The sequence below is a fragment of the Capra hircus genome, unplaced genomic scaffold (genome assembly GCF_001704415.2).
Source record: "Capra hircus breed San Clemente unplaced genomic scaffold, ASM170441v1, whole genome shotgun sequence".
Classification (NCBI taxonomy): Eukaryota; Metazoa; Chordata; class Mammalia; order Artiodactyla; family Bovidae; genus Capra; species Capra hircus.
This window is the reverse complement of record NW_017189629.1, coordinates 474,205-499,353: the sequence shown is the minus strand read 5'-3', so window position 1 is coordinate 499,353 and position 25,149 is coordinate 474,205. Positions and strand designations below refer to the sequence as shown.

The 25,149-nt window shown below is 40.7% G+C and overlaps 1 protein-coding gene across 13 annotated transcripts in view; it reads left to right on the top strand.

Annotated features, from left to right (window-relative positions):
• The window catches only part of CASK (calcium/calmodulin dependent serine protein kinase), a 375,002-nt gene that overhangs the window by 245,574 nt on the left and 104,279 nt on the right, over window positions 1-25,149 (top strand). For all 13 annotated transcript variants that reach the window (XM_018044583.1, XM_018044579.1, XM_018044576.1 and 10 more), the window contains exons 8-9: window positions 3,821-3,943; window positions 11,605-11,688. In XM_018044583.1, coding sequence (XP_017900072.1) covers window positions 3,821-3,943; window positions 11,605-11,688 — 207 coding nt within the window. The remainder of the gene's footprint in view (window positions 1-3,820; window positions 3,944-11,604; window positions 11,689-25,149) is intronic.

The following is a 25,149-nucleotide window of genomic DNA, read 5'->3' as shown; positions in this document are numbered from 1 at the left end:
TTCACTACCCTAGCTTATACACTCTATTGCCTTGTATGGCTGATGGAATACGATGCTCTGTATAGGAAGCACAGAAGAGTATGTGTCTGGATATCAAATCAGGGCAGTTTATTTTGAGGAAGCTCTCCTTCCTCCCGTTATTATTAACACATGCACTTTCTATTCAACAAAATCACTGTTTTCGTTTTCAGCCATGCCTGGCAACATAAAAACCAAACACACAGGTTTATATTCATATAACACTACACTCCAAAACTGTGAAGGCCCTAAAGTGTTTTTTTTTTTTTCCTCTGTTCCTCAGTAATGTTAGAATTTTATATGGGACTTGACAAAACTTAAGGGAAAAAAAGAAATCAAGGTAAAGTAATTTCAGAGTTGTGGCCTTATTCTGTAAACCGCAACTGAAGCTTGTGGAAGTGAGTCAGTGAGAATGGTTTGTACTTTTTTTCCTTGTGTACCATCGGCTTATATATAAAGGTACACAGATTTGTCTTTATTTAGATGAAGATCTATGGGAAAACTCTGTTAACAGAGAAAGACATTTTATGTATAGGTTCTTCTGCTTCTTAGAGTCAGTTGACCATTGGGGAATAAAATCAATCCTTTCAAGGTCTCAGGAAACTGCTTGTAAGTAATCATCTCCCTTCAATCCCTGGAAACTGTGAGTGGCTATCAGGAATGCACAGTTATGGCTTTCTCATGGAATTTTGCCAAGTGAAATCACAGATACTAACATGTGAAAATAAACACAGTAATCTATCAGTGTAATAATAATACTAGCAATGATAGCTAACTCATATACAGTGCTTACTATGTTCCAGGAACTGTTCTAAGCACTTTACTTATATTAACTCTTCATCCTCACAGCAACTCATGACGTAGGTACCATATAATAAAATCTCCCACCTGCCTTCTTGAGCTATAAGCATTTGCTAATAATAGAATTCTTCCTTTGTGTTTGTTCAGTTGCTAACTTCCTGGTTTCCAAGGCAATGTGCTTCATTCCAGCGGCTTCTTGGTATTTGATCTTGTCTATTTTTAAAGCATTGAATAGTTATCTTTGCTTCTTTGTTTAGAAAAAAATTTGGACTAGTAAAATATGTCCAAAAGTTTGACTGTTTTAAAATTTCCTATTCTTAGTATTCTAGTATAATATAGTCAGATGGACAGTGACAGCTATACTATAATTTCTGGACCTGGGGGTTTAAAGTTAATAACATATTTACTCTTACTTGGCTAACCTCACCTCTCGCTTATACTCATGGCTTTCCTTACAAAGGCCCCAGGTTTTCAGTAGCTTAGCTTGAAGTACAATCCATCTTTATTATCAGTGATGACTCTATTGGGCCTTTAAAAAAAATACTATGATTGTGTCAGCATTCATTTTTAAATTTTTGTTACTGAAAATTTCTAACAAAATAGGAGAGATAATAGTATAATGAACCCACAGCTTTAATATTTATCAACATCCAGCCAATCTTGTTTTATCTATATTCTACATGCTACTAGATTATTTTGGAGCAGATCTCAAAAATATTTTACCACCGTGGTGGTTCTTAACAACAACAAAAATTAAAAATCCTTGATCTCTATGAGTATTTGCAAGAAAATTTTGATGACACATTTTTAAATGTAATATATTTAAAATGTCATAGTTTATAAACTACTACTGGTCGTAAATAATTTTAACTTTTTTTTTTAACTTTATTTTACTTTATAATACTGTATTGGTTTTGCCATACATTGACATGAATCCGCCACGGGTGTACATGAGTTCCCAATCCTGAACCCCCCCTCCCACCTCCCATCCCATATCATCTCTCTGGATCATCCCCATGCACCAGCCCCAAGCATCCTGTATCCTGCATCGAACATAGACTGGCGATTCGTTTCTTACATGATACACAACAAGGAAACCAGAATTGAAAGAGACACATGTACCCCAATGTTCATTGCAGCACTGTCTATAATAGCCAGGACATGGAAACAACCTAGATGTCCATCAGCAGATGAATGGATAATTTTAACTTTTTATTCTCGTTTACTAGCTTACTTGATCTTTTAAGGTCGATAGGAGAGAATACTTTAGCTAAAATATATGCTAACATTTAATTTCAATTAATTTTTTATAAAGGACAAAAATATATTTCCCCAAGTCTATAAAAGATACAATGTCACCTTATATCATTTGTTTCTGGATATCCAATTAGTGTCTACACAGCAGGAGTTCTCAGCTGCCTCCCTTTCATATTCAAATAATTAAGACTGCTTTATAGCCCTGTTTTGTTATCCCTTATATATTCAAGGGCTTCCCTGATGGCTCAGATGGTAAAGATATACTCAGCCTCCTAAATTAATATCAGCTACTCTCTTCTGCCAAAGAGAAAACCCTGGATTGGGCTCCCTCATGAAAAGGACCAGGGAGTATACTTCTCAACCTCTGCTCACTTCAGAAATCTTACGACCACTTTCAGATGGTTTCTCAACACCTTTCCTGAGGACAGGTCATTCAGACATGAAAGAGAACATCATCTCCAAGATGGAGAAGAGGAAGCAAGGCTGTCTAAGCCCCATCTAATCACTCGCCTCCCTGTTTCAAACTTGTCAACCGATCACAGTTTCAGTAGGATGACAGTATTTCAACAGTCTTACGGCATTCGCTTTTAATTAAGGGATCTGACAAGGGAAGTGATTACCGCTTAGAATTATGCCTGTTAGACAAAGAAGATGGAACATTTTCCACTCTCTGTCTACTACAACAAAGCCTCACATTAGCCAGAGCAAAATGTCTGATGCTAAACCTTGGCCAGATTATAATGATTCGTGTGTACTACAATGCAAGCGGTGATTTTATTTGGCTTTAAAGTGTTGCGGACTTTATTCTGCATCTTTCTCCCATAGAAAATGACATGGGTCTCTGCCGGTTAAAGCCATGGCATTGTTTACAGCTCCTGGCAACAGACAGCTCCTACGTGCTCACTCACTCAGTTTCCTGATATTAAATAGGGAGTGAGACCCTGCTCCATCTCTTCCCTCCTGTCCCCACTTGCCTTCCCAACTCCAAGCCCCAAGCATTCCTTTCCATTTCTTCCTGGTTCCTGGTCTCAGACATACCCCTTTTCCCAGGAGTCTTCCAACTCTTTTCCTCAGAGATCCACAGCCTTGCTCATGAGTCCTGTGTCTTAGGAACAACTCATAATTTATTTTTTTGTTTGGCTTTAGGTGACTTACCTTGTAGCTCTAAAAGAGGGGGAAAAGTCACTTCACTAAGAATAACATACAAGTAAATTGGGTTTTTTGTAAGGCCTATAGTAATATATTTTTTCCTAAATGCTGAAAATGACATACAGTGACCAAAGTATCCTATTAATAAAAGCTACTTTGTGTGGCTTCACAGTTACTGATAATTCCCAGTTTTAAAAACAAAATATTAAAAACACTTTAAAATTTCTAAATTTTATTTTAGTCCTTTCTAGGTCAAAGTATTCTCATCTGCTTAGAGTCTAGATGCTAGACTTTTTATTTTACCTGAGATAGAACCTGGAATCATGAACATTCTGTTCTTCAATTATTTAAAATGTTATTATATATCTAACCAGAATATGTATAAAGAATATTTACTGATGCAAATTCTCATGTGTTGAACAATAGGAAATGTATGACCTCAGTCCTCTTCTTCTTTAGAAAGCAAGTCTTTAGAATCCGATTTCTCTACTTTGCTACCTGAATCTTATTCGCATTGAAACAGTGTAGGGATATTAACAGTGAACATTAACATCTCACTGAACCTAACTGTGTAATTTTCCTTTCCCCTCTTCAGATGAATCCAAGGCAGTGGAGCCATATCTCTGAAAGTGCCAAAGACCTCGTACGCCGAATGCTGATGCTGGATCCCGCCGAGAGGATCACTGTTTATGAAGCACTGAATCACCCATGGCTTAAGGTATGTGAGCTCATAGGTGGCACTTTGTTTGGACAGTTCCAGTGACAAGAATGCATTACTCTGTAAGGTGCCCCTTTCCACCCTTTTTTTTCCTGAGCATTTTTTCATTAGTTTTGTTCACCTTATTTACTGTTTCTATGAACTCTCTGTAAACATATAAGAGGATGTTTCATTTTAGTGACATTCAGCTTCATCACAAGAGGGTAAGAAAGAGAATTAAGGCAAAATCCATCCCAGAGGAAGGCTTGTTTGTTCTCTACCAACACATCTTCCAAGGATGCACAACATGAACAGAAGGAGCACTTAGTGTGTGATATTTAAAAAGCGATTATCATTGCTTTGGTTGTGACCGTATACTTTATAGCATTATTTTTATTTCAGTAGATACTAGATAAGATTTATTTTCTTAAGAAAAAGATTTTTTTAATTTTATTTATTTATTTATGGCTGTGCTGGGTGTTTCCCTGGTGGCTCTGATGGTAAAGCATCTTCCTGCAATGCAGGAGACCTGGGTTCTGTCCCTGGGTTGTGAAGATCATCTGGAGAATGAAATGACAACCACTCCAGTACTCTTGCCTGGAAAATCCCATGGATGGAGGAGCCTGGTAGGCTACAGTCCATGGGCTCACAAAGAGTCAGATATGACTGAGCAACTTCACTTTCACTTTCACTTGGGTCTCCACTGCTACATGCTGGCTTTCTCTAGTTGTAGCAAGAGGGGACTACTCTCTAGTGTGGGGTGCAGGCTTCTTGTCACAGGGACTTCTTATGTTGTGGAGCAGGAGCTCCAGGGTATGTGGGCTTCAGTAGTTGTGGCTCCTAGGCTCTAGAAAAAGCAGATTTTAAAAGTTCTTTTTATATCCCATCCTGCCAATGAAGTATCACTATTAAAGAAAATTATAACTTGGGGCTTCAGTGAGATAGTACTATTTGATGAAGACATTACAGTGTTCAACAGTTCCAGGAAATTCTCACTTTACAGGTAAGAAAGCTAAGCCTCAGGTTAAGAATCTTGCCCCAAGTCACAAAAATTATTGAAGCTGGAACCAGGATTCAGCCTACCACACCCCTTTCCCTTGTACTCAAGATCCTATCCTGTTCACTTACTCAAGGTCAGCGCTCCCACTTGTGAGCCCTTCCCTGCATCAGCACCTTCCAATGTCTGTGGGATCTAACAAGCTACCACTTATTTTTATTACACACACACATGTTCTCCTAACCCTACAACCCACTCCAGCCTCTGCCCCTATTCTCTAGTCCCCTTGACAGCGAAACTCCTAGAAAGTGTTATTTCTACTCACTTTCCTCAGTTTCTCCCATCTCTTTCTCTTGAACCCACCCTAGTCAGGGTTGCAATCCTACCAACTCCACTAAAATAGCTCTTGTCAAGTCGTCAAGTCACCAGTGACCTTCACGTTGCTGAGTCTAGTGGTCAGAGCTCATGATTCTCCCTCTTGGCATATCAGCATTTGGACATCCATACTTCTGGAACTCTGTCCTCCCTTGGCTTCAGGGCACCTCTCTCCCTGGTTTCCCTTTTACCTCTGTGGCAGCCCCTTCCAGATCCTGCCAATTCTTCCTCACCTCCCTGCACCATGTCTTCAAAATGGAGTGCTACAGCCCATTGCTCTTCATCTTCCTGTCTACACTCAGACCCTTGGAAAGTGAGAGTGAAAGTTGTTCAGTCGTGTCTGACTCTTTGTGACCCCATGGACTATACAGTCCATGGAATTCTCCAGGCCAGAATACTGGAGTGGGCAGGCTTTCCCTTCTCCAGGGGATCTTCCCAACCCAGGGATCAAACCCAGTTCTCCTGCATTACAGGTGGATTCTTTACCAGCTCAGCCACCAGGGAAGCCCCAGACCCTTGGAGACCTCATCTATTAATAGTTTTAGTGGCTTCAAATGCTATCTGTACACCCGGAGTTTATACCTTTAGGCTAGACCTGTCTCCTGAAGTATTATTAATTTAGTTTACCATTTCACTCCCTGATACCTCTTGGACTTCACCCCTTTCTACTCTCCTCTTCTCACTTTGTTCCCTCATGTCAGCCTCCTTGCTGTTCTTCAGACAGCAGGCCCACACTTGCCTCAGCGCCTGTGTTAGTCATGCCCTTTCCCTAGAATACTATTCCCCAAGCTATCTTCATGGCTTATTCTCTCACCATCTTCAGTCTTTGCTTAGATAGCAGCTTCTTAGTGAGATCTTCCCTGACCACCCAATTTAAAATTTGAGGGAAGAAATGTCCCCTGCCACCAGTATTCCCTACCCTCCTTCCCTGCCTTACTTTTTTTCCATAGCATTGGTCACCATGAGACATACTTACATTTTACTTATTTGTTTCTCTGTCTACTTCCATAAAATATAAGCTGCATACAGAGCAGGAATTTTTGTCTCTTGGTTCACTTCTGTATAGAACCTTTGAAAGTGTCTGACATGTAGTGTGTGCATGCTAAGTCGCTTCAGTCGTGTCTGACTCTTTGCGACCCTATGGACTGTAGCCCACCAGGCTCCTCTGTCCATGGAATTCTCCAGGCAAGAATACTGGAGTGGGTTGCCATACCCTCCTCCAAGGGATCTTCCCCACCCAGGAATCGAACCTGTCTCTCTTTATCTCCTACATTGGCAGATGGGTTCTTTACCATGAGCGCCACCTGGGAAGCCCCTGACATTTAGTGGGTGCTCATAAATATCAGTTAATGATTTCATGAGTGAATGTATAAATGTATTCACACTACTATACCATGCTAGCTCCCCAGAAATTATGCAAAATAATAATATTTAAATATAGGTTAATAGTGTATCTTAACAGTGATGACATGGGATAATAGTATGATTGAACAATGTTGAGATTCCAGTAGATCTAGATTCTCCTTAAGAATATTACTTTTCACATCGGCATTCAATCCTCTGATACTCAGCTTTAGTTATTCTTGACTTGAATTCCCCAGCTATAGTTATTCCTGACTTCCTCCAGAAAAGAGTGAACAGTTCTGAGATACTTTCTTAGTACTTATTTTCTCCCAGGAATAAACAGTTCAGGGAACCTCCTGATTTTCCTTTGCTTTTCTCAGTTTCTTATCATGAGGATCTTTTTTTGTTTGCAGCTAGTTTAAATGCCAAGTAACAGTGAGAATGGCAGCCATATGAGTCATTTTTAATATCCTTTAGAAAATTTGGCTTTCATTATCTTGCATCTGTTGACTAATAATATTTATTTTTGGAAACTCTTATCCCTGCAATGATTATAGTTCTTTTGCCAAATAATCTGAGCTTAATAGACAACAGATTTCTGGCACCAGAAAGACAAAAGACAAAAGTGTCAGTAACTTAACTGAAAAAATTCCTGAAGACTGTTCACTACAGTGTGTTATCTGAAGATGGGAGAATTCAGTGAGAATGTTACCAAGCTGATGAGAACAGGCTTATGTTATATTTCAGTACTTTTCCATGTATACTTTTAAATCATTGCTGTGCATAGAAGTGGTGGTAATTTAGCAATGGCTAAAATTTAAGCTAAAGTTTAAATATGAAAAACTCCTGAGTAACTGCAATGTAAAGAAATAAAATGATGAAAATCCTTATAGTAAGGAGTACCAAAAGTCATGATACCACTGTTTTGTGTCAAAGAAAAATTATTCTTTCTTTGGGGAGACCACAAAAAAGTCCTATTCAATCATGACATATAAAATGGGAATTTGAGTAAATAGACCAATTAATATGTGAGTGTCTTGAAGTTGTTAAATTATACTTTTATCTAAATTAGTGCTGTTTGCTGTAAATATTCATTCCAACAAAAGTAAGACCAACTAAGATTGTAATTTTCTCACAGATAATTAAGCTCTTTTCACACCCTTTGTAGCCTTAATATGTAGATTCCAAGTATATTGACTATAATAAAGATGAAAAGGATATTTATATTAGCCTAATCAATTTGAATTTTGGAATAACCAATCAACACATCAATTAAATGTATATTTAGCATCTCGTGTGCACAATGGATAGTGAATCAAACACTTCTTTAAATGCAAGACACATTGCTAATCAGATTTTTCTGAATTCATATCACATTACTGTTAGTTTCAAGTAGGACTATTTAATCTGGAAAATATTATTTTTATTCTTTTGTCTTAGTTTTATAATGCTGTGGAGTTAATATTTACTTGTTTTGTGGTAAGAAGTACATTAACAGACTTTTTTTTTAATCTTATGATTTCATCTGCTTAGAAAATATCAGGAATCATAATTTAAGCATAATTTTATTTTTAAAAAGTCTTTGACTGTATCATTCCCTCCCTTTTCACTTCACTGTCTGTTATCTTCTAAACTTCCCAACATATATTAAAGAGAGAAAGGCATGGTGAGACCGTGAAATGGAATTTCAAATGCTGTTGATATAACATAAAGACATAGAAAGATAACCTCAAAGAAGTCACACGTGAGAGGCGTCTCACAAGAATACGGGAGTATGGGCCCTGGAAGACTAACGGGGAGCGTGAGTCACTGTAGGCTGGTGCTACACACTAGCTAGTGGGGAGGGAGGCTGCACATGTTAAGACAACTAAAGGGGCCATATACCCATGTGGGAGGCACAGAGGAGACACAGCATTATAAGTGTTCAGGGTATTCAGGGAAGGGGTCAGGAAACACGTATCATACAAAGGTCAGCTATTTCAGTAGGGTTGCAGTAGACTGAAAATTTGGTTTGAGGGAAGAATATATCTAGAATGCCAAATTTGGTACTTTAGATATTAGGGTATAGAGAGTAAAAAGCTACTGCAGGCTTTTGAGTGATGCAAAATTATATGAGCAGCATGCTCATGTAATTCCTTTGGACACTGTGTACAGGTGAGTTACCTGTCAGGATACAAGCAGTAGAGGCAAAAAGGTCCTACAGAAGCTGGCCTGTCTAGCCAGGAAGTGACAGGGGCCAGAACCAGGGAGTCATAGTGGGAGTGGGAAAGAAGTATCCAAACTGAGAGTGATTAAGGAAAATTGATGAGGCTTGGTGAGTGATTGGAGATATTCAGAATTAGGAAGCCTACAGAAGGGTTAAAGCCTGTAGAGTAGAAGTGTTTAAATTTAATTTAGTTGAGATTTTCCTGGTTCTTAGTATGAAGAGTAATTTTGGATAGTGTGCTGGGCATTTTTAGTATTATTATGTTATGAGACTATGATTCTTTTTTTTTTTTTTTTTGAGACTATGATTCTTATTTAAATCTTCTATTTTGGTAGGCAGTTAATCCAATTAGATTCAGAACACACGTCCTAGCCCATTTTTACATGCTGTGATTCAAATGCCAGTTTCATTTTCAATGCCTCTGCAATACTCATCTAGTCTGTCCTTCTTGTATGCTACCCAGGGGCTAACCAAATGTTGGTGAGGATGTTGAACAACTGGAACTCATAGCTGTTGTAGGAATGTAAAATGGTATAGCCACTTTGGAAAACTGTTGCACAGTTTCTTAAAAAGTTAAACATATTCTTACAAAATGACGTAGCCATTCTACTCCTACATGTTTACCTAAGAGAAATGAAACTTAGGTCCATACAGAGACTTGTACATTAATGTTCATGGCATCCTTATACATAACAGGCAAAAATTGGAAACAACCCAGGGTGCATCAACAGGTGAATGGATAAACAAGTTATGGTACATCTATTCAATAGAATGGGCTTCCCTGGTGGCTCAGACGGTAAAGAATCTGCCTGCAGTGCAGAAGACCTAAGTTCGATCCCTGGGATAGGAAGATCCCCTGGAGGAGGGCAGGCAACCCACTCCAGTATTTTTGCCTGGAGAATGCCCATGGACAGAGGAGCCTGGCGGGCTACAGTCCATGGGGTTGCAAAGAGTCAGACACAACTGAGTGACTAAGCACAGCACATTCAATGGAATACCCCCAGCAATAAAACAGAATGAACTATTGATACATGCAACAATGTGGGTGAAGCTAAAATATTTAGGCAGAGTGAATAAAGTTGGATAATAATTAATAGATTATTAATAATTAATAAATTAATCCCATTTATATTAAATTCTAGAAAATGCAAACTAATCTAAAGTAACAGAGAATAGATCAGTGGTTGCCTGGGGATGGGGAAGGGGGTAACAGAAGAGACACAAGAAAGCTTTTGAGAGTGTTGGATATGTCCATTATGGTTGTGGGGATGGTTTTATGTTTGTATACGTATGTCAAAACTTATCCCATAGTATACGTTCAGTTAATTGTATGCTAATTATACCTCAGTAAAACTTTTTCAGGACAAACTACATTCAGAGTCTATCTCACTTTCACTGTCTTTATTGCTTCCATCTGGTTTTATCCACCTTCATTTCCCCCCAGATTAACTCTCTCCTTTCCAATCTAGTCTCAACACAACAGCCAGAGTATTCCTCTACATTGTCAGATCACATCACTCCAGCTGCTAACCTCCCAGTTGCTCCATCTCCCACTCAAAATAAAAGTCAAAGGCCCCTGATGGCCTGCACCAGCCTTGCCACTTCTCTAATCTGATCTACTGTTTACTCCACATATGAGTCTCCTTGCTATTTATTGAAATTTTCAGGCACACTGTCTCCTTTGAAAGGCCTTTGCACTTAGTTGTTCTATCTGCCTGGACCACTCTCCTCACCTCTTGGATGTCACTTTCTCAGCTGGGTCATACTTTGACCACCCAACTTTAAACTGCAATGTACCTTTACCCTGCCTTCCTTTTTGCTTTATTCCATAGCACTCTTAACATACTCTATAACTTCCCTTCTTTGTATTTTCTTATCTTCTCCCATTAAAATATGAACTACATGAGGGCCAGAATCTTTGTTAAGGTTTTGTTTACTTGTTAATACCAAGTGCATAGAACGATGCCTGGCACATAGTAGGTACTCAAGAAATATTTCTAAAATAAGTACCTGTAGCATAAAATCTTCAAGATACATTGACAAATTAGAACCAAAGAGGACAATAAGGAGAATGACAGGACATTTGAAATACACATGAGAAGTTGGCAACTGGAGATATTATCACAGAGAGGCATAGATTCGATGGAAGCATGAACCCCCTCATAACTACTAAAGGAGTATTATACAGAAGAGGGATTGTGTTTACTCTGTGATGCCCAAAGAGAAGAGCTAGTCCAGACAAGCCACAGGTGGTCTGAGTAAGAATTTTTTCACGTCCTTAAAATTGCAGTAGGCTGCCATAAAGTAATACTCTCCTATTGTATGAAGTCAAACAGAGTGATCATCCATCAGAGATTGAAGGGGATCCCACATGGAGAAATGGTTGGATTAGAATGGGCTTGATAAGTTTGTCCTAGTTTGAAGATACTGGGACTTTTCTTTTAAAATCCAGTTATTCTTGACAACTCAGAATGCTGAATTAGTTGTGAGTTGATTTCCTGAAGGCTCATTTTACCTGACAAGATTGTGTCAACTTCATGCCTTCATAATAATTATGATGAATTATTTTAGCCATATAGCCATGTATCTGAAAAATTACATGGACCATTATTTTAGCCCTTTGTTACTGATGAAGATGAAATACTATTTTACTATCAGTTTTGACCTTCATATCCAATTGGGCTTGTTGTTTATTTTAAATTTAGCTTCTTCACTTTTTTAAAGAGCTATGTGTGTTCATTATCTTTCATCTTTTTTTAGGAGCGGGATCGTTACGCCTACAAGATTCATCTTCCAGAAACAGTAGAGCAACTGAGGAAATTCAATGCACGGAGGAAACTAAAGGTAAATTAAAGAAATCAGCAAAAAGCCAGACAGAAGCATTTGCTGATATTTTTATTCTGTTTCAGTGCCCATAAATATTATACTGGTGTTGGCTGTAGTTTTCTTACAGCCAAATTCTCGATGCCAAAATTTACCATTATTTCAATAAGATTTGGGGGTTTTAAATAATGTAAGGTAATATCTAAGTACAAGTCCCAGCAATAAGTTATAATAAATGGAAGATGAATCACATTTTAGATTTATGTTATCTTTAAAAATTCATAGCAGAGATATAATTACTTTAAAAATAGGAACTTGCTATTATCCACTATTGTTGAATTTTAATCTAGGCCACATTTTCTCAAACTTAAATATTTTGACAGAAAACATAAGTTTAGTTCAATGGAAACAACACAAAATTAGAATTGGAACTAGGATTGAGCAACCATCACAAAGCAGTAAAAATCCCCACAACCTTGGTCTACTAGAAAATATTTCCAGATCATTTTCTCACTTTTTCTTTATTCTTCCTAGGATACCTTTCTCCCATTTACCATACTCCCTATCCTCCAACACACTGGAAAAGAAAAAAAGCACTATTAACTTCCTTTGGACAGCCCATTTGACTTTAAAAGGTTTTTGAGGTTTTTGAAAAAGACCCAGAATAAGATAATGGAATCTTTACAGCACTGGACAAAAATCTTAAGGGACAGCATTTCCCTCCTCCCTGCAACAGAGGAAAGGATTATATTATGATCTTAAAATTAACTCAGGTTTGACTTACTTTGATTACTATTAAAAAACTTAACTCTGTCCTCTAAGTGGTTGATTAGATAAGACTCCTCCTTAGCCGTGTGACTCCTGCAAGCTGTAAAACTTTTCTTCATAACTATTTTCAGATACATCATAAGTTGCAATAATATTTATTCATTCACTAGTAGCTGACCCTTGAAAAATGTTGTGAATGATTGTCTTCAACTCTAGATTTATAAGAATGCTTTTATGAATTTTTGGAAAACTATGTAAGGCACAATATTATCATACAGAGCTGAACTGGCCAACATATTAGCCACTAGCCACATGTAACTGTTAAAATCTAAGTGAATTAAATGATTATTTGTTCATATTGATGTATTTGTTTGGCTGCTTCAGGTCTTAGTTGCAGCACACAGGCCTCTCTCCAGTTGTGGTGCATGGGCTCAGTAGTTGTGGTGTGCAGACTTAGTTGCCCTGCAGCATGTGGAATCTTAGTTACCTGATTAGGGTTGAACCTCTGTCCCCTGAATTGGCAGGTGGTTTCTTAACCACTGGACCACCAGGGAAGTCCCCTAAATTAGTTAAAATTATTAATTTGTTGTTGTTCAGTCACTCAGTCATGTCTGACTCTTTGTGACCCCATGCCAGGCTTCCCTGTCCTTCACTATCTCCCAGAGTTTGCTCAAACTCATGTCCACTGAGTCAGTGATGCCATCCAACCATCTCGTCCTCTCCAACTATCTTGTTCTCTGTAATCCCTTTCTCCTCCTGCCCTCAATCTTTCCCAGCATCAGGGTCTTTTCCAGTGAGGCGGCTCTTCAAATCAGGTGGCCAAAGTATTGGAGTTTCAGCTTTAGCATCAGTCCTTCCAGTGAATACTCAGGGTTGATTTCCTTTAGGATTGACTGGTTTGATCTCCTAAATTATTAATAAATAAAAGATCTGTTCCTCAGTCACACTAGAACATTCCAAGCATTCAATAGCCTAGTGGTGCCATATCAGATAATGCAAATATAGCCTGTTTCCATCACTGTAGAAAGTTCTACCGGAAAGTGCAACTGTAGAGTAAGGGCAATTCTAACATGTCACTGTTGGTGTTGATTATTCCCAGTTAGCCTTTCTCCTAGTTGATTTTGCAGTCAGGAGGTTCAGACTAGCTCTTCTCTATTTACTTTAAAAATCCTCGCCAGAAAAATAATTATTGATAACATGCCGTTATTGAGATGGTGCCCAAAGAAGTTTCCCAAGACTCTGGGGTTTGTTTGTTTGTTTGTTTGCATGCTTTACCATACACCTGAACCAGTGTAGGCTACAAAAGAAAACAAAATCTTAGCCAAAGTGAAATTTGGTCAGCCATTTTTGAAATTAGTTTCTTTCCCAAAGAAGCTGTTAACTATACCTCTGTCTCAAGTCTTTCCTGAAGTCTTTTTAACTCTGATGTTGCTTTGGCCTATGTGACATTACCCTGTCTGAGACCGAACCTCTCACTGCCCAAGTACAAGCCTTTCACCACAGGGCTCAGGCTTGCCTCATCGCGAGAAATACATGCTGTATTTCTCCCAGTGCCACAGAATCAGACTTGGGCCTAAAATAGCCAAAGTAGTGACTGAGATTCATTTGGACAGGAGCAAGCTATCACAGCAGAGAGGGGTCATGTGAATTTACCACATCCCTTTGCAGGCCTTATTTAAAATTTTAAGACCCACCAAACAACCTAGAATTAGGAACATCAGCAGACTTGTCATTGAGGGTTTTTCAGCTTCTGGTAAAGCTGCATACCATTCAGTGATTCAGTCACCCTGGTTAAAGCTGGTTATACCTACTCTCCTCAAAAAACTCATTCTCATTCTGCCACTTCTAAGAGCTTCTAGAACAAAGATTGCAACTTCCCTGGCTTTCAGAGCCCACCACCCAATTTATTTTCACAAGTAAACAGCTAGATACCAATCCTTCTACTCAGACACTGTTTTTAAGCTCATCAAATGGTGGAAACAACCTAATTATTATGATTCCCTTTGAAGTGATTAAAAGGGAAGTTCACAGAAAGCAGTAGAAAATTGATTTTGTAACTAAGTCAGAGGTAGGAAATTTTGTAGCAAGAAGAAAGAGGAGTACAGCATTCAGAGAAAGAATGGCCTCTAGAGCTACATTGCCTGAGGTGAATCCTGACTCTGACACTAGCTGTGTTAACCTTGGACGAGTTATTTCAATTCTCTGTGCTTCAGTTTCCTTATCTATAAGACAGGGATGATGGTGATAATAGCTAACTGATAGGGTTGTAAGGATTTAATGAATTAATATATTATAGCAGTTAGAATGGAGAAGGCAGTGGCACCCCACTCCAGGACTCTTGCCTGGAAAATCCCATGGACGGAGGAGCCTGGTGGGCTGCAGTCCATGGGGTCGCCAAGAGTCGGACATGACTGAGCGACTTCACTTTCACTTTTCACTTTCATACACTGGAAAAGGAAATGGCAGCCCACTCCAGTGTTCTTGCTCGGAGAATCCCAGGGACGGGGGAGCCTGGTGGGCTGCCGTCTATGGGGTCGCACAGAGTCAGACACGACTCAAGTGACTTAGCAGCAGCAGTAGCAGCAGTTAGAATAGTACTTGTCAGTCATAAGTTCTCCATAGATACCATTTTCTATTAATATTTTGTTATTGTTTCATTATTATTTTAGGATTTATTTAATATGCTTGATTTTATCTCTATTTATAAACAGCTGTAATTCCTAAATGGGATGGACTGCTTAATGGGTATAGACTACTTAATGGGTTTGGGATGAAACAGGAATGGTCATCGCACAACATTGTGACTGTACTAATTAGCACTGAATTTACACTTTAAAAGGGTTGGTTTTATTTATGTGAACTTATGCAAATAGTCTTAAATACTGGTTTTCACTTTTGCACACTTGAGAGATGTGACACATTCACATACTAACAGTAACTCACTGCACCACTCAACTCATTCAAGACACTAACCATCCTTCTCAGCGCCGGGCATGCAAGGGGTTGGAGGGGCATGCATTTTTTTGAAAAAGCCGCATGGGTGATTCTGATAAGTTTACCTTATTGAGAGTCATTACTCTGAAGCACAAACTTGTAATGGGTCTACAAAATTCCATCCTATGTACACATCATCATTTACTAACCAGCTACTGGACATGGGCATTACTTCCAGTTTTCCGTGGCCATAAATACTGTTGCATTGGCTCTATTTTTATTACTAAATCTTTGTACACCTCTGATTATATTGTTAGGGTAAGTTTACTACTGAAATTGTTGGCATCAGAATGTATACATGTATTTAATAAGATATTTGATCTCTATAAATAATTCGCCTTCTAAAAGGTTTCTACCTGTTTGAATAAATTCTAAGGTATTTTTGGTAGTGAGTTTATTATATTTGCAATTAAACCTTTTTCCCATTCTGAAAATTTTATGGAACTATTTTATGCCAGAATGTAAAACATTACTCATTTTACTCTACTGAAATTTCAAGACTATCGCTCATTATTAGTTATAATAATATCAACACTCAGCAATCAGAAATTGTTCCCTTCCACATTTATACATTCATTTTGGCATTTAACCTGTTCAGCAGCCTACAGGACACAACATATTCCCTGATGAGAGGATTATTTGGACAATTATAAAGCATTAACATCATTTTCAGACTATCGTTCGAACTGTAGGTTTTAAATGTTTACAGAACCCTGCTTGTGATTTGAATTATCACCCATTTCTTTTTATTTTCCTTTCTTTCATTATTTTATTGTACATCTGTGAATGATAATGGAAAAACTCTTTTCCCCATTTTGGTTATCAGACATTTCATATGTTGAATTTTCCCCCTCCTTTTATTTCATACCAAGCTCTAGAATCTTTTTGTTTTTTTTTTTAAATTGGAGTTGATTTACAAGTTGTGTTAGTTTCTACTCTACAGCAAAGTGAATCACATGTACATATACATATATCCCTTCTTTTTTGGATTTCCTTCCCATTTAGAACACCACAGCTGAGCTCTATTAAACTGAGCTTAATACTTCAGTTTTTTTTAAATTCTCTAGAAGCAATGCTTCTTATATAAACTACATAGTCCTGAGCACGGGACTGCTGCTGCTGCTAAGTTGCTTCAGTCGTGTCTGACTCTGTGCGACCCCATAGACGGCAGCCCACCAGGCTCTACCATCCCTGGGATTCTCCAGGCAAGAACACTGGAGTGGGTTGCCATTTCCTTCTCCAGTGCATGAAAGTGAAAAGTGAAAGTGAAGTCGCTCAGTAAGTGACTCTTCGTGACTCCATGGACTGCAGCCTACCAGGCTCCTCCGTCCATGGGATTTTCCAGGCAAGAATACTAGATATGAGGATTGTATTTTCTCAGACCGAATATTAGGATGCATGGGACAAACTGTGTGCTCCAGGCTGTCTGAAAAATCTGTGCTCTATAGGTATGTGTCTCTTCAGGAGGCATTCCTGTACTCTAACCCTGGGTGCCATTTACATGAAGGAGTTACAGTGCAAGGGGTGGGGGGGGGGGGATGCAAAAGGGCTGTGGGTGCCTGAGCTTGTCTATCTAGGGAAGAGGCTCAGGAGGGAATCTGTTCTAGAAAACATCCTCTTTGGTTCATGAATTAGAAAGCAAATTTCCCTACAGTGAAGTATGTCAAAGATATTCTATATAAATAGAAGTAATATCCCATATTTGGGTAAGTTTATTACAATCAGTTCAGGAAATGGTGAGCTGCATCCACATAATTCAGAGGTTAAAACCATTTATTCCTTGTATGTACAGAAAGGAAGGGAGATTTCTGATAACTTCCTATAATTTTCCTTTATTGATTTTGCAGATTACAAAAATATAGCCTGCGTTACTTCTCTAACTTACCAGTTGGTCTCTTGGGTTCCTGTACTTTGCAGAAATAGAAAAAAAATGTTGAGGAATGCTGTTTTCCAGTACTTACTGTCCAGTGCAATAGCCACTAGGCATATGTAGCTACTGATACTTTAATTTTAACTAATAAATAAAATTTAAAATTTGATTTCTCAGTTGCACTAGCCACATTTCAGTTGCTCAATACCACATGTGGCTGGTGGCTACAGTTTGAGGCAGTACAGGCATAAGACCTTTCCATCATCACGGAAAGTTCTGTTGTACAGCACTACTACCTGCCAGACTTCTGAAACCCCTAAGCAGCATCTTTCAGAGGCCAGCCGGGAAGCTCTAATTAGCTGCCTTTTGTCAATCTGAGCTATCCCTGGTGGCTCAGATGGTAAAGCATCTGCCTGCAATGCAGGAGACCCGAGTTCAGTCCCTGGGTCAGGAAGATCCTCTGAAGAAGGAAATGGCAGCCCACTCCAGTACTCTTGCCTGGAAAATTCCATGGACAGAGGAGCCTGGTAGGCTACACTCCATGGGGCCGCAAAGAGTCAGACGCGACTGAGCGACTGCACTTTCACTTTTGTCAATCTTCCCCTTTCTGTCAATTCAACAAGAGCTTAAAGATTTAACAAGGACCTCTGTGCCCTAATGAAGACCAGCACTTATACCCACAGTCCTCTCACTACCAGAGAGGACAGCACATGCGCACAAAGATGGTGGGCTCCAGCCACTCAGGGCAGTAAATCTTGTGTCCAAAGGGCACCTTTGATTCTGAAAACTGAAAACTGTTATTCTGGTATGAACAGTTACATAAATAATAACTGACATGAGTTTGATCTTCCCATATTTTGCAAAGCAATTCTATGCATTTTTGATTCTGAAATGCAGAATTTATTACTTCCAAAGTTAGGCTGGCTTTTGAAAGTTATTATATACATTAAAAGATCATCTTTATAAAATACCTTTACACAGACCCAAAAGGATTCCTCAGTTATTTATTCCATGCAATTGCTCTTGTGCTATGCTAAGTCACTTCAGTCATGACCAACTCTTTGCAATCCTTTGGACCGTAGCCCGCCAAGCTCCTCTGCCCATGGGATTCTCCAGGCAAGAATACTGGAGTGGGTTGACATGTCCTTCTCCAGGGGATCTTCCCCACCCAGGGATGGAACCTGCATCTCTTAAGTCTCCTGCATTGGCAGACAGGTACTCTACCAATAGCACGACCTGGGAAGCCCCACCATTGCTCTTAAATATAGCCATACTGACTTTACCAAGTCTCATTTTTAATCTTCAGAGACGATAGCACAACCTCCTTTAATCACGTGTCCTGACTTAATTGTGAAATTCTAGGTTTTAGAGTTGTGTTTAGACTGTGCTTAAGTATCAAATACATGTAGGCTAAGCTGACTAAACTGAATGATAACTTTGGTTGTGACTGCATGGAGAGACATGGGAGGTTCTGATTTAATCTATGGTCTTACCTCATTATCATGTAGGACCTAATTCTTAAATGTAGCCAACCTCAGTTCTTTAACATTTCTGCCTTGAAGTGATTTTTCTAGCCGTTTGGTCATCTCTCTCCAGCTTCAACCTCTCCAGCTTCTCCACCCTTTTTAAGGTTTTGAGTTCAGTATTCTGAATCCTAGTAAGATGATCCTCTCTCAATTGTTATGTCACACTTTTATTTGTGTGCCCATGATGCTTTTTGCCCCCTCTGTATATCAAAAAATAATTAGATGTGTCCTCACCACTTGGGTACAAAGCCAATGCGTTATTCTACATCTCATGCTTGCGTGTTTTGTATTTAGACTTTTAAAAATATACCTCCCTGCCCTCATGCCTATCAAGCTTCATGGTGTTTTTTTTTCTGAGCTCACTTATGGATCACCAAAAAGGGAGTATTGGCTTTTGACATTGTCTTCAAGTCAGTAATTCATCCATGTTCAACTCTCCTGTTCCCTACTCAATAACTTCGTTGCTCCCTTAAGTGTCTACAGTAGTTTAATTTAGCAGAAGTATGAGCTAACCATTTTGTTGTTGTTGTTTGCTTCCCACATCCTTAAATGAGACACAGAATTTTCTAGTGGGGAGCATTCCATTTTCATGTTTGACATATTAACTACAAATATGATTGTGCTTAATTACTTGTACTTCTCTTTTTCTTTGAATTTAGAATCTTCCTTCTCATTTCTAGGTTAATGTGCTTAGTAGAAAATTGCATCTTTAATATTAGTTATCAGATTGTGAATGGTCTTAAGTCAAACTTGTTATGTTTTACTCAAAGCTTATGGGAGTATATCATCTAAAGTAGATAGAAAAGCTTCTTTAATAAGGATTCAATAAAAGTGAGAAGGTTCAAGAACTACTAGAAGATCTGGTTTTATGCTGTTATACCCACAGGCTCTTCAGTAGCAACAGCATAGTAGGGAGGTTGACAATATACAATCTGGGAACTCAAGCACTCACATAAGAGTTCTTTGTTGTTGTTGTTTAGTCACTCAATTATGTCTGACTCTCTGCAGCACTGCAGCATGCCAGGCCTCCCTGTCCCTCACTATCTCCTGGAGTTTGCCCAAGTTCATGTCCATTGAGTCAGTGATACAATCCATAAGATACTTTTCCATAAAGACCTCTATGCTTTCATAAACTAATGCATCTATCTTTCTATTTTTATATATAAAGTTTAATTGGACCACAGAAATAGCTGCTTTCACGCTGAATGGCAGAGTTGAATAGTTGCAGCAGAGAACATATGCTCTGCAAGCCTAAAATATTCACTGTCTAGCCCTTTACAGAGAAGTATTTTTGACCTCTGTAATAGTAAAAACTGTTGAACTGACCAGAGTAGTCAGAACACCTCAATTCTGTCTACTCCTGACCTGTCTCTTTAAGTTGGCAGCAACCTTAAGCGGTTAGTAAGCCCCTCTGGACCTGTTTTCCTCGTCTGCTAAATACGTCTCTTTAGAATGAATCATCTTTACAGTTGACTCTCAAACTCTAATAAAATTCTATAAATCCACAATCTGTTTTGGACCCATTTTGCATTGAACTTGTGAGCCCACATGCAGTCACTGTGTTTCATTTCAGTTCAGTCGCTCAGTCATGTCCGACTCTTTGTGACCCCATGAAGTGCAGCATGCCAGGCCTCCCTGTCCATCACCAACTCCTGGAGTATACCCAAATTCATATCCATTGAGTCGGTGATGCCATCCAGCCATCTCATCCTCTGTTGTCCACTTCTCCTCCAGCCCCCAATCCCTCCCAGCATCAGGGTCTTCTCCAATGAGTCCGCTCTTCACATAAGGTAGCCAAACTATTGGAGTTTCAGCTTCAGCATCAGTCCTTCCAATGAACACCCAGGACTGATCTCTTTTAGGATGGACTGGTTGGATCTCCTTGCAGTCCAAGGGACCCTCAAGAGTCTTCTCCAAAACCACAGTTCAAAAGCATCAATTCTTTGGCACTCAGCTTTCTTCACAGTCCAACTCTCACATCCATACTTGACCACTGGGAAAACCATAGCCTTGACTAGACGGACCTTTGTTGGCAAAGTAATGTCTTTGCTTTTGAATATGCTATCTAGGTTGGTCATAACTTTTCTTCCAAGGAGTAAGCGTCTTTTAATTTCATGGCTGCAGTCACCATCTGCAGTGATTTTGGAGCCCAAAAATATAAAGTCTGTTTCCACTGTTTCCCCATCTATTTGCCATGAAATGATGGGACCAGATGCCATGGTCTTAGTTTTCTGAATGTTGAGCTTTAAGCCAACTTTTTCACTCTCCTCTTTCACTTTCATCAAGAGGCTTTTTAGTTCCTCTTCACTTTCTGCCATAAGGGTGGTATCATCTGCATATCTGAGGTTTTTGATATTTCTCCCGGCAATCTTGATTCCAGCTTGTGCTTCTTCCAGCCCAGCATTTCTCATGATGTACTCTGCACATAAGTTAAATAAGCAGGGTGACAATATACAGCCTTGATGTACTCCTTTTCCTATTTGGAACCAGTCTGTTGTTCCATGTCCAGTTCTAACCGTTAACTCCTGACCTGCATACAGGTTTCTCAAGAGGCAGGACAGGTGGTCTGGTATTCCCACTTCTTTCAGAATTTTCCACAGTTTATTGTGATCCACAGTCAAAGGCTTTGGCATAGTCAGTAAAGCAGAAATAGATGTTTTTCTGGAATTCTCTTGCTTTTTCGATAATCCAGCAGATGTTGGCAATTTGATCTCTGGTTCCTCTGCCTTTTCTAAAACCAGCTTGAACATCTGGAAGTTCACGGTTCACATATTGCTGAAGCCTGGCTTGGAGAATTTTGAGCATTACTTTACTAGCGTGTGAGATGAGTGCAAGTGTGCAGTAGTTTGAGCATTCTTTTGCATTGCCTTTCTTTGGGATTGGAATGAAAACTGACCTTTTCAAGTCTTGTGGCCACTGCTGAGTTTTCCAAACTTGTTGGCATATTGAGTGCAGCACTTTCACAGCATCATCTTTCAGGATTTGAAATAGCTCCACTGGAATTCCATCACCTCCACTAGCTTTGTTCTTAGTGATGCTTTCTAAGGCCCACTTAACTTCACATTCCAGGATGTCTGGCTCTAGGTGAGTGATCACACCATCATGATTATCTGGGTCATGAAGATCTTTTTTGTACAGTTCTGTGTATTCTTGCCACCTCTTCTTATTATCTTCTGCTTCTGTTAGGTCCATACCATTTCTGTCCTTTATCGAGCCCATCTTTGCATGAAATGTTCCCTTGGTATCTCTAATTTTCTTGAAGAGATCTCTAGTATTTCCCATTCTGTTGTTTTCCTCTATTTCTTTGTATTGATCGCTGAGGAAGGCTTTCTTATCTCTTCTTGCTATTCTTTGGAACTCTGCATTCAGACGCTTATGTCTTTCCTTTTCTCCTTTGCTTTTCACTTTTCTTCTTTTCACAGCTATTTGTAAGGCCTCCCCAGACAGCCATTTTGCTTTCTTGCATTTCTTTTCCATGGGGATGGTCTTGATCCCTGTCTCCTGTACAATGTCACGAACCTCAGTCCATAGTTCATCAGGCACTCCATCTATCAGATCTAGTCCCTTAAATCTATTTCTCACTCCCACTGTATAATCATAAGGGATTTGATTTAGGTCATACCTGAATGGTCTAGTGGTTTTCCCTACTTTCTTCAATTTAAGTCTGAATTTGGCAATAAGGAGTTCATGATCTGAGCCACAGTCAGCTCCTGGTCTTGTTTTTGCTGACTGTATAGAGCTTCTCCATCTCTGGCTGCAAAGAATATAATGAATCTGATTTCGGTGTTGACCATCTGGTGATTACCATGTGCACAGTCTTCTCTTGTGTTGTTGGAAGAGGGTGTGTGCTATGACCAGTGCTTTCTCTTGGCAAAACTCTATTAGCCTTTGCCCTGCTTCATTCCGCATTCCAAGGCCAAATTTGCCTGTTTACCCAGGTGTTTCTTGACTTCCTACTTTTGCATTCCAGTCCCCTATAATAAAAAGGACATCTTTTTTGAGTGTTGGTTCTAAAAGGTTTTGTAGGTCTTCATAGAACCATTCAACTTCAGCTTCTTCAGCATTACTGGCAGGGGCATAGGCTTGGATTTGGAAATGAACAGAGATCATTCTGTCATTTTTGAGATTGCATCCAAGTACTGCATTTCAGACTGTTGTTGACCATGATGGCTACTCCGTTTCTTCTAAAGGATTCCTGCCCACAGTAGTAGATATAATGGTCATCTGAGTTAAATTCACTCATTCCAGTACATTTTAGTTTGCTGATTCCTAGAATGTTGCCATTCACTCTTGCCATCTCCTGTTTGACCACTTCCAATTTACCTTGATTCATGGACCTAACATTCCAGGTTCCTATGCAATATTGCTCTTTACAGCATCGGACCTTGCTTCTATCACCAGTCACATCCACAACTGGGTATTGTTTTTGCTTTGGCTCCATCCCTTCATTCTTTCTGGAGTTATTTCTCCACTGATCTCCAGTAGCATATTCAGCACTTAACGACCTGGGGAGTTCCTCTTTCAGTATCCTATCATTTGCCTTTTCATACTGTTTATGGGGTTCTCATGGCAAGAATACTGAAGTGGCTTGCCATTCCCTTCTCCAGTGGACCACATTCTGTCAGACCTCTCCACCATGACCTGTCCGTCTTGGGTGGCCCCACACAGCAAGGCATACTTTCATTGAGTTAGACAAGGCTGTGGTCCATGTAATCAGATTGGCTAGTTTTCTGTGATTATGGTTTCAGTATGTCTGCCCTCTGATGCCCTCTCACAACACCTACTGTCTTACTTGGGTTTCTCTTACCTTGGACGTGCGGTATCTCCTCACGGCTGCTCCAGCAAAGCACAGCGGATGCTCCTTACCTTGGATGAGATCGCCCCTCCTGACCTTGAAGATGGAGTAGCTCCTCTTGGCCCTCCTGCGCCTGCGCAGCAGGTAGCTCCTCCCGGCCGCCGCCCTTGACCCCGGACATGGGGTAGCTCCTCCCGGCCGCCGCCCTTGACCCCGGACGTGGGGTAGCTCCTCCCGGCCGCGGCCCGACCCCGGACGTGGGGTAGCTCCTCCCGGCCGCCGCCCCGACCCGGACGTGGGGTAGCTCCTCCCGGCCGCCGCCCTTGACCCCGGACGTGGGGTAGCTCCTCCCGGCCGCCGCCCCTGACCCCGGACGTGGGGTAGCTCCTCCCGGCCGCCGCCCCGACCCCGGACGTGGGGTAGCTCCTCCCGGCCGCCGCCCCTGACCCCGGACGTGGGGTAGCTCCTCCCGGCCGCCGCCCCTGACCCGGGACGTGGGGTAGCTCCTCCCGGCCGCCGCCCCTGACCCGGGACGTGGGGTAGCTCCTCCCGGCCGCCGCCCCTGACCCGGGACGTGGGGTAGCTCCTCCCGGCCGCCGCCCCTGACCCGGGACGTGGGGTAGCTCCTCCCGGCCGCCGCCCCTGACCCCGGACGTTGGGTAGCTCCTCCCGGCCGCCGCCCCTGACCCGGGACGTGGGGTAGCTCCTCCCGGCCGCCATCCCCGACCTCAGAGGTGGGATAACTCCTCTCAGCTGCTCCTGTGCTGTCGCAGCCTGGCACTCTCAGTCGCCGCCCCTGACCTTGGGTGTGGAATAGCTTCTCCTGGCCGCGCTTCTGCGCGGTCCGTCGCAGCCGCCGCGCTTCTGCGCGGTCCGTCGCAGCCGCCGCGCTTCTGCGCGGTCCGTCGCAGCCGCCGCGCTTCTGCGCGGTCCGTCGCAGCCGCCGCGCTTCTGCGCGGTCCGTCGCAGCCGCCGCGCTTCTGCGCGGTCCGTCGCAGCCGCCGCGCTTCTGCGCGGTCCGTCGCAGCCGCCGCGCTTCTGCGCGGTCCGTCGCAGCCGCCGCGCTTCTGCGCGGTCCGTCGCAGCCGCCACTGTGTTTACAGAGCTAAATAAACAAAACTGCTAACCATAAGACAGATAAATCAGGAACTTGCTACTATTGTTTCAAAAGAATTTATTTCTCAGGGCTCTTTTAAAGAGCGCTTTCCTAGTAAAAGTATTTATAGCTCTTTTGCTACAGTGGTATTTAATAGCTAGAACAGGCCTTAAAACATGAAACTAATATAGTAAGAAACTCAGCTGAACTTTATTTGGAAATAAAAATTAAGCATCTTAAAGATTTTAATTTCAATATGTGTGGGAAACATGTGCTATGATCTATACAAATTCCATTTTCACCCAGCTTTTAGAGAACATATATATAAAGTGGAATAAGCTTCTACTACAGAAAGAAGAAGTCAACATTCAGTACAATTATTTTCATAAAATTCTGCATGAGACACTCTCAGGCGTTAACCCTGGACTTATGG